This window comes from Prinia subflava, chromosome 1 (assembly GCF_021018805.1).
Source record: "Prinia subflava isolate CZ2003 ecotype Zambia chromosome 1, Cam_Psub_1.2, whole genome shotgun sequence".
NCBI lineage: Eukaryota > Metazoa > Chordata > Aves > Passeriformes > Cisticolidae > Prinia > Prinia subflava.
Genome location: NC_086247.1, coordinates 101,855,305 through 101,865,538, shown reverse-complemented (window position 1 = coordinate 101,865,538; position 10,234 = coordinate 101,855,305). Strand labels below are relative to the sequence as shown.

Below are 10,234 nucleotides of genomic sequence, written 5' to 3'. Positions count from 1 at the left end.
AATCACGCAGGGAAACAAAGGGCACTGCTGCCCCAAGCAGCTACCATTTGAAAGGGAAAACAGTGAGCCCTGTCCAGTTGCTCTGACAGAAAAGCTTTCTGTCAGCAGAGAGGAGAGGTGTGGGATACCAGATGGACAAAGGAGTCTTTATTGTGGCCCTGACTCAGGTGTCAAGTCTTACAAAAGGACTTCAGAGATTATTTTGTGGTGTCCTGGATCTGCTGATAAGCCAGAGTGAACCTCAGATGGATAATTTTCCTCCTAGGCACAACACAGTTTAGAGGTGAACCTGCATGAAGCAAAGAGCCAAGCTGTAGTCAGTTACTGCTGGCTAACACAATGGGACAAGATTGCTTTGCATAGATTCAATTTAGGAAGTGACGTCGGAACCTGCAGGACAAGGAAAGGAAGTGTATGGCCAAACACAAAATTCCTTGGTTATGACACATAAGGAGTAACACAGATTGCTGCCGTAAGAACAAAGCTGGTGTGTAACCTTCCTCAGGCATCACAGTGGGTGGTGGAAGATGACTTAATGCAGCTGAAGTCATAGACTATCTCAAGATGCAAGTTAATTTTTTTTTCTCTTTCTCTCTGTCTGTTTAAATAAAGATGGACTAGGAAAATAGTCATGGCTGAACAACAGGTTTGCTTCTTTTGGTGGCAGTCTGTGTTTCCTATAATGACACAGCTTCTAAGGGATCTTACCCTTCCATTCTTCCAGTCATGCTCCCAGAAAAGCATTTTCCAGCAGATGCTGCTGGAATGGTACAAGATGTTACTGCTATCTCTACAGGGAAGGAGGACACAGACAATGAGCCACATTTTGAGGGCTCCATCTCAACAGTGAGTTGGCTACTGGTATCAAACCTAGAAGAATAACTAGTCAAAAATGGGAACTTGCTTGACTACTAATTCTCATTGCTTTTGTGGTTAAATATTTCTAGAACAGTAGAAAAACTAAAACTAAAAAATAAAATAAATGGTGAGATTAGCTCAGAGCCCAAAGCTTTTAAGTAACAGCAGTAACAGTTTGGAAGCAGGTGCCATAATCAGGTCATCAAAGAGCTTGTGCTTATTTTGTGTTTGCCCACAATTTATGTTCCATGAAGCACCATGAAAGAGTAAAAGTGTGCTCTAAATTTAAATCTGGTGTTTATCAATCCAGACAACGACACTACCTGTTCACATAAGGCTATTTCTCAGTCTTAAAAATATTAGTCTAGTTGGATTGGCTCCTCCCCAGCTGAAAAATACTCTTTGTTCAGTCAAGGAGAAAAACAGATGCAGAATGGGAGCCCAAACAAAAACCTTAGGATTTAAACAAGGAAGGTGACTGAAGAGTCAGTTTGTGTCTATAACATCTTTTTAACCATTTAGATCTAGGAGAGTTCCCAACTGGAACTAGCTACCAGAGGAGAAGAAATTACAAACTTGGAAAGCAATTTTGCCAGAGGAGCCCTCACTAGGTAGGTGCTCTGATGCTCACAGTTATTACATGCCAGAGAGACAGCAATCAGACTAACAAGGGCAGAAAGATCACTTGGCCACAGAAAGACGACAGCATGGAACATTGAAGGCAAATCAAAAGTACTTGCAAGATGGCCAGACTGGAAGAAAATGCTAGGCTTTCCTTCACCTCTGCCAGATGTTATCAACTGTATTTAGAACTCTTTCTTCCCGTGACTGTTGAATTTGGACACCTATCATTTCGTCTACACTGCAAAGGGAGACGCTTGCTAGCCTCCTTCCGTGCATGGACACACACGTGTAAAGGTATCAGGACCCAAAACAGAACTGAAAGTTCTGCCATTCTGTGTGTTTCAAAACCTCTTCCGTACACTGCAGCTGAATTACGCTGTTGGAAAGGCTGAAGACATCACTCACTGCAGGAGGTGGCTGCATGCTTTAGTGCAGTGCTATCCCTTGTACAAATCGTGCAGTTTCCAAAAACCAATGAAACAAAAGCTCAAACCCCACCCTTTTTTAGTGCCTTGGCCAAAGTAAGAAAGCAGTGAAACTTGTATGAGCAGTCTCTGACCTGATGCAGTGTTGACTGGTTGTCGGGTGTAAGACACGTTAAAGGTAGGTTCTTCTACTAATGGAGGAGGATACATCCGCCTTCGGATGAAGAAACCAGCTCCACAACAGAACAAAACTCCCATCATTAAAAGGAACCTAGGCAAAAAGAAGAGGGAAGTCAGAACCTGCACGTTCAGGCAGCATTTAAATCCAGACTGTTCAGTGAGAATACATCAGCCTATAACTTTTAGCAGGGTTTCTTAAATAGGTTGCCTCTTGAGAGAAGGTCTGCCATTTGGGATAGCACACATGGAGCACTTATGGATATATTATGGACATCTTCAGTGATTGGTACTATTGTCAATGTTCTCTGGCATGTAACCCAAAAGTAGAACACACTTGAAGTTTTCAAAAGTTCAGGTTCACACCTGACCTTGGCCACTGGGATGCTAAACTGAAATTCCAGGTCAGTACAGTTTCAAACGGCACATCTTGGATCCAGGCCCCAGTCTTACAGCACCTAGGCTGCTCAGGATGTTTGTGGAGTAGAGAGAGGAATACTATTCTGCATTTGCCATTAAGAGAAGAATCTCAGATATTCATAAATTAACCCAACATTTTAATTTCATCTCCCATGGGAAATACGGTAGCTGGAACTTACACTCAAGCAAGAAGACTGAAGCATTTAGTACTGATGGCAACAAACTTTGCTTTGTGCTTCCTACATGGGATATTACATTATCCATGAAAAAGACATAATTTAGCTACCATTCTCCTTCTCTCAGTATCTTTTCCAAGCTAACTAAACTATCCTCATCATTTCCTCGCCCTGGTGCAGTGGGAACAGGAACATGCAGCAAAGGGCACATCAGATTTTGTTCTTCAGACAGCAGCTTTCACTGTGTTTCCTTGATCAGTTATCAGACACTCCAGTGACTCATGCAAGCTCTTGTAAATAGGAATGGTTCTTCTGCCTGTAATTGCCGTCTTGTTTCATGGCCTTTTACTGGAAGATAATGACAACTGTGCTTTTTTGGAAGGGAAAGAAGTTGGCCAGAGGCAAGCCTACACACCATGCTCATCTCTGGAGAATTCCTGGGTGGCTGAGAGGAAGAGTGTGGCACAGCATGGCAGCAAGAGTTATTTCATGCAAAGGCTCAAACTCTGTTCTTGTTTCTACATTAGAAATGAGAGCAGAAGGAGGTTCTTTTTCCCTAAGCCAATATTAATACATTCCCCTTTGGCAGTGTTCCTGCAAAGGATTTTTTTCTGAACAGAAAAACAGATTTACAACGTCACCCCAGGGATTGATATAGAGAGCTCTTCACTTATATCAGTAAGGATTGTACACTGAAATCCCACAGTCAGCTTTGGGAAATCTCTGTATTATAGTATACATCAGGCTTCTGTTTTTCACTGTTTATTTGTTTCAGTTTTGAAGGCTTTTTTTTTAATCAGTCTTCAAATTCCACATTAAAAAGCCTGAAATCAGGTTTTCTAGGAGAGTCCTTGCTTTCTCTCAACTGAAATGATAAGGTTTTATTCAGGTGCTTTCTTAAATTCCACTCCAAAAGGAATTTACCTTATTTTTTCATTACGCATATAACAGTGATTAGTTTAAGCTTTATCCAGATTACTGAGCTACTGGTTTCACAAGCTCAATCTTTCTGCCTTCTTTTCCTTTGCTGTCATCTCCAGTGAAATCCTCATAGTCATAAATGTATTTCTCTTCCTTTTTAATTGAAGCATTAATTCAGCTGGCAAGAAGAATGTATTAAACACTGCCTAAAAGCACAATCCTACTTATACGATCCCCTTTTAAAACTGAGCCCCCCCCAAAAAAAAAGAAGAATGTTGCTGCTTGGTAGTAGCTGGGACAGGCATAAAGAATTCAGCAAATCTGGATAAAAATGAACTGCTGCTTATACAAAGCAGCAAAATGCAGAAGCAGGAAAGGTCAGCCTGACATGATTAACCTCCTTTTTCAGTGTTTTCTTGCCACATCAAGAGAATTTTGTAAGAAAAAAAAACAAAATCCGTGCATTTTTATGTACACTTACACTCTCCTACATACTTGCACCTACTGTACTTTAAAATACTGTTGGGGGTTAGATTTGGTTTGTTTTTTTTTTTTTTTTTTTTTTTTCCTCTTCTCACAGAATTTTTTCCCATAAGTTTCCAAGAAGCCTTAATGACTACTTAGTCAGGACAAAAAGAGTGCTTGAGGGATATGGCAGCACAAGGCTACACCTATTGTTTTTGAGTCCCTGGGAGTGTCCCTCAGAGGGGAGAGATGATGAGCTTTGGGGAAAGGCAAAAAGACAGATCTGGGGGAGGGGGAGGCACTCTTGCTCTCAGTGCCGAGGAGGACGGTCAGGCTGCCCTCTGCCTCTGCCTCGTGCTGGGAAATCTATCGTCATCTGCTCGTGTACCCGGGAATCCTGAACTCGCTTTCTCCAGCCTCCCCCCACCGCCGCTGCTTCTTCGGACCTTTGAGGCTCTCCTGCTACTCTGTAGCCCTGCACTGCCCAGCCCTGCCGGGACACCCCTGCTGTTCCAGCTGCCAGCGCAGAGCTCCTCATCTCATCCACCAGCCCGGGACTTTTTCCTTCCTTCCAGTTCGGCCTCTCGGAGTCCTGCAGGGGCACCCAGATCAAACTGCTCTGGGCTTTTGTAAAAGAAAGCCCTCAAGGTTCTTGGTTATGTTTATTATTGATGCTGTAGTTGTTGTTTGTTTGTTGTTTTGTCATATATACTAGTAAAGAACTGTTATTCCTACCCCCATACCTCTGCCTGAAAGCTCCTTTAATTTTCCTTTTAATTGGAATAATTTGGAGGGAGGGGATTTGAATTCTCCATCTCTAGGGAGGTCCTGCCCCTTCCTAGCAGATATCTGTCTTTCAAACCAAGACAAATACAAATATCCTGATTTAAGTCCAACCAACAACACGAGGACAAACACAAAATTCCCAAATGCCCTGGACCTACCAAAAATACCATAGTCGCTGGATAGAGAGAGCTCTTACACAGCATCTTGAGCCACAGCAATCCTCATAGGAGCGACATCTGCAGAGAAATAAAGAGACACGGGTGTTAGAGGAGTGGCTGTTGCTCAGATTAAAATGGCATCCCCAACTCTGACACCATTCACATCCCCGACCAAAGCATTATTTTAAGAACAGACTACCCTTGGCTGGATAAAGCTGTCAATCACATACATGGCACAGCTCTATCCCTATTCAGGAACTTTTTCCATGTTATTGAAACTACCTTCCTTTATACTTAATGTCAAACTACCTCAAAAAGATCAAATATGGTGTTCAATTCTATACAAGAAAGGACAAGTTATAAAGACAAACAGTATCACTGTGTTTTCTTTCACAGTAAATGAACACTGCAGACCCTTAACAGATGCTTGGAGTTTTATCCACTAGGACAGACAAGAACTGCCAGAACAAAACTGCCAGATCACCCTTTTTTTGAAATCAGCACCTTCCAAGCCGAGAAACCACTGAGTGCAGAGAAAATTCCAACTGTACCAGTATTTACAAATTTTATGTCCTTTTTTTCTTCTCAGAAGTTGCAAGGGACTGCAACTGCCAACAACTCCCATTATTAAAGCAGCCTTTCCTCTAAAAAACCCCACACTTCAAATTAATATTTCATACATTTTTAAACATTTTTAAAGAACATTTTTAAAGGTATTACAGCATTACAGCATTTTTAAAGGTATTATAGCATCAATCATTGTGAGCACGAGGCACTACTTCATGAAAAACAAGCACATACATTTAGAGCAACCTCTGAACAATTCCTATTCCCACACCAATGAAGCCTACTTAGTAAGGAAAAGGACCAAGTTAACACAGAATCTATGGTATGTTACAGATTGGGATGAAAATAAGCAGATCAGCATCTCCACATAAAAAAAGAAAAGAGGAGGTGACCACAACTGGATTGATCTTTTTAAGGGTGTTCACATCTTCTTGTAGAATGCACATATTTATTTAAGCATCTGATCTTGGACAGTTTGCTCAACTGCATGACTGTGCAGACTAAAACCATGTCAATTGAATAATTGTACAGACAATTACACATTTAGACGCTCAATTAACAAGGCTTCACTCAGAAACTACATTGCCACATAGGCTTCAGCCTCTAACTGGGGCCAGAGGAGGCTGCTCTGTGTATCAGAGGATACATAATCAGCTGGTTTGAAAGTGAAAACAGTTACATGCTCTTCTGATGACAAATAAGTAGGATTTACTCAGGCAAGCCAGAGGATGTGACATGATCATCATGGCAAGGTTCATTAACAGATTCAGGCACCCAGTTTGCGACCTAGGCCAAGGAAGTTGCTCATGCCAAAAGAAAAAACACCCACTTTGCTGTCATTGAACCTGAAGGTTCATCTGCAATTTTTCTTCTTTAAAGCTTCCCAAGACCCTGACAACTGCTCATACTCAAAGCTACCAAACCTCACATAACCACTAACAAGACTTAGCAAGTCAGCATTAATTTCAGTCCCCTTGGGACCAAGAAATTAAGTATTCCTCCATGTTTCCATGGTGGTTCAACACAGCAGGAGCTTTCAAGACATATGCTGAAGTCAAGGACAGATTCAGGTTGCTTCCAAAATGGGCTGGAAGCTGCTGCCTTCTGTTACACCAGTGCTCATGGTACCCCTTCACTCTTCACTCTTCAATATGCTTTGGTTGGAGCACTTCATCCATGGTGATGAGTACTTGCCCCCTTGTCTGATGCTGCACAGCAAGGACTTGGTTGGGCCAGAAAAACAGAGAAGAAACAGAGCCCATAAAATTAGAAGCCCTTCTTGAGTCCATTAGGACAAAAACGAAAAGAAGGATTTTAGGAACATGAGCAGTTTACCTCTGCCTCCCCACATTGCCTCTGTCAGTCCAGACACCTACATCTGATCACACACAGGATAGGCAGTGGAGGCACCATTTCCCAGAGCCCCTAGAGCTTCATCTGTAATAAAACTTAAACAGAGAGATCACAGAGACTGCACACACACCTCCCCCATGCCAACCCTTGCCTTGCTTATTTTGCACCTGTTTTCTCCAGAGCCAGAAGAGATGGGAAAAAATGGCTATTTAAAAATATACAATTATGGTCATTCAATCCAAAATTAAAGGAGCATCTGTAGAGGAATATAGTACCTCAATCTATTTTTTATCCTAAAGTTATCCAGTCAGCACCATTCTTAAAGTCTCAGTGGCTTAGCTTTTATTCCTGCAAAAGAATGCTAAAGCACCAGCTGGAAGGCAGAAAGGCTACGCTGCTGAATATTTATGAAGCTCCTGAGACCACTGACGTACAAAAAACCAGGCCATCAAATAGAAGTTTCAGGTGACTGAACTTTCAAATGGTTGAAAACAATGATGCAAAGGATGGAGGAGTCTCTCATCTTAGCTCCAATTCCTGGCAGTCAGTAAGCTTTCTGAGCCAGCTCATCCCAGGCTGAGCAGTGCATTTGCTAGGTGGATCTGTGAAAGTAAACCAGTAGCACAATCCCCACAACCCTTCAAGATCTGACACTGGTAACTTTGTCACTTTCTACCCACAAAACCAAACAGGTGCTTTCCTCTGTGTGCCTGTGAGAATGGACACATGTACCCATATGCAGGAGACTGGAATCAAGGATGATGCCAAGCTGCTGTTTGTACTCCCCAGCACCTGATGACAGCACCAAAAAGCACTGGAAGAGTGAACGTTCCATTTGCTGATACTGCCATCAGGCTACAGCAAAAGCTCTGCTGATCTCTTGCTCTTGATTCAATGCACTATGCAAAAACAACACAACTCCTGAAAATATCAATCACATTTACATGACTATTAACTTACTTACAAAAGCCGTATTTATTAGTTAACAAAATCAGCTTATTAACAGAGTAACATGCAAGCTTCAGTGTAATCAGTCTTTGATGTACTATTTCTCACTGCCTGACAGCAAATCAGCAGAATGAAGACCCTGGTTCATTAAAAAAAACCAAAACAAAACATAACTAAGCACATGCACATGTATTTACTGAATTGGTAGGCATTATCTTTGAATTGAGCCCATGCTTTGACCTTGCTTTACAAGGAAGCACCAGTGTGCCCAATGCCAGTTGAAGCAGAATGAACTGGACTAAATCAGAACTGGACTAAACACATCTCCAGAAGACTTTTCTCAAGTCAGTTTCCCACTTTCACAGACCAGTGATGATCCCCAAAAGTGCATTTCCCTAGGGCAATGTTCATTTCATTGATGAAAAGTTAACTCGTGACACAGGATAAGACACAATTAGTTGCTTTGCTAATCTGCAACTTCATCAATACTCAAGACGTCTCTCATTCAAAAACTGTCTGCAATGGGATTTATGTTTTAGAAGGTACATCTTTTCACTCATAATTCATTGGAATGAAAGGACTGTATGTGCATGTCCAATGTCTTGAACAGCTGGCACACCAAGGAACTGTTGTGTCACAGAGCAAAATTACACAGCGTGTCAGGTCACAGAGACAAGGTTTTTCTCTGGGTTCACACTTAAATCATGGCATTGAACTTCCTTCCTTTATGGACAAGCAAAGCATAGAGTTTCACATAAAGGTGTATGATATGACCCAAACCTTACAAACCAACTCTTTACTTGCATGCATTCTGTGGATAATAGCTGCTCAATGAAATGTGCAATAGCTCTTCTCCAATTATACCTGCATCTACACAGTTGAACAAATCCCTTCCTAGCAGAGGTGCTGCACCAAAGAGTTGCGTTACCTACTACCACCACATCTTTGAAATGGAGGCTGTACTATTCTTAGGTTTTTTCTCTAGATGTTTTGCATCATATGGGCCAAAACCTGATTTAATGCTTAAGATGTTTTATTAGTAGTGTATTTCGGAAGAGTGAAACAAAACATAAATTGCCAATGCACATGTAGTGGCAGAAACCCTACAGCAGACACAGAGACAGAGGATGAGCAGGCAAAATAAAACCACAGTCCGACATCAACAACCAGATAGAGTAAATTGCATCATCTCTAACCTCATCTTGCTCTGAAGACAAGCCTGACATGAATTCCAAAAAAAGGTTGCATATCAGTCATAGGTTAAATGATTGCTGCACATACCTGTGAATTCTATGACACAAATTTGGATTCACTGAAACACGAGAAGTACTGGCAGTCTTGGAGTGGGGAGCAGAAAACTAAAGGGAGTCAAGGGACTGTGTAAATGAAAATACAGCAGTAGGCCTAAGCTAAGAATACAAAGGAAACATTTTGGGGGTTCGTAGTAGCATTAGATGAAGCTAAGGAAGTGCCAGATGCAGCCCTAATATTGGTACGAGCAAAAGACCAGAAGGAGTCCTCATAAGAACTGTAAGGGATGAACTGCCGAGGCTGAGTCATCTCCAGACAGATTCAGTGCTGAGACCCCAAAGTCAGAAGGTTCAGGTCTGCTCCCATGGAACAGATAACAGCAGACAGCTGAAGTGTGCATACGCATTGACTTGTTCTAGGACAAAAAAAGTTTTAAAAATTAAGTAATCTAATCTGCTTGCAACTCAGCTGCCAGGATACAATGATGTTGAACAGAGAAAAAACAAATAAGCCTTGAAACAAAAAGAAAAAGCAGGCAATCATCACAAAGTGACTAGCGGAAACAATTCTGATGAAGCTCCAAGTCATGGCTGTGAGGAGTGATGTCACTGAGGTACACTGCCACAAGACTTAGACCTGACAGATGAAAAATGGGGAAGATCAACTGAAGATGTTCCCCGTAATTGAGAAAGATTTATTTTCCTACCAAGTTTACTTAAACTTTTATTCATTCTCAGACATTCCATAAGTGCATTTCCATATTTCCATAAAAAAGCAGTCTTCAAAGCAAACCCACTAGTGTACTGCTGTCTAAGGAAAGACACAGACAATTGGCTGAAGACATTGGGAAGACCACCACACAATGGAGGGGTCATCCCAAGGAATCTGTTTTGCTACAGGTGCCCAGAGAACATGGAAATCAAAACAGAAAGTCCAACTCTGCACTCAGGAGTCCCACCTGAGTAACTATTTTTGAGTCCCAAGTGGCTTAATCTCTCTCCAGAAAGACACTGCAACACAAAGCCACATCCTTCCACTGGCATTCACTCAAGTGCTTGGGGAGCAGAAAGACAGGCAAGGTCCTTGGCTGGTGGAGCAGAGTCGT

The 10,234-nt window shown here is 41.8% G+C and overlaps 1 protein-coding gene across 1 annotated transcript in view; it reads right to left on the bottom strand.

Annotated features, from left to right (window-relative positions):
• Positions 1–10,234, bottom strand: part of VOPP1 (VOPP1 WW domain binding protein) — a 68,436-nt gene that overhangs the window by 4,911 nt on the left and 53,291 nt on the right. Inside the window, exons 3-4 of the mRNA XM_063405710.1 lie at positions 5,011–5,088; positions 2,042–2,178 (exon numbers count right to left, since the gene is read on the bottom strand). Of these exons, the coding sequence (XP_063261780.1) occupies positions 2,042–2,178; positions 5,011–5,088 (215 nt within the window). The remainder of the gene's footprint in view (positions 1–2,041; positions 2,179–5,010; positions 5,089–10,234) is intronic.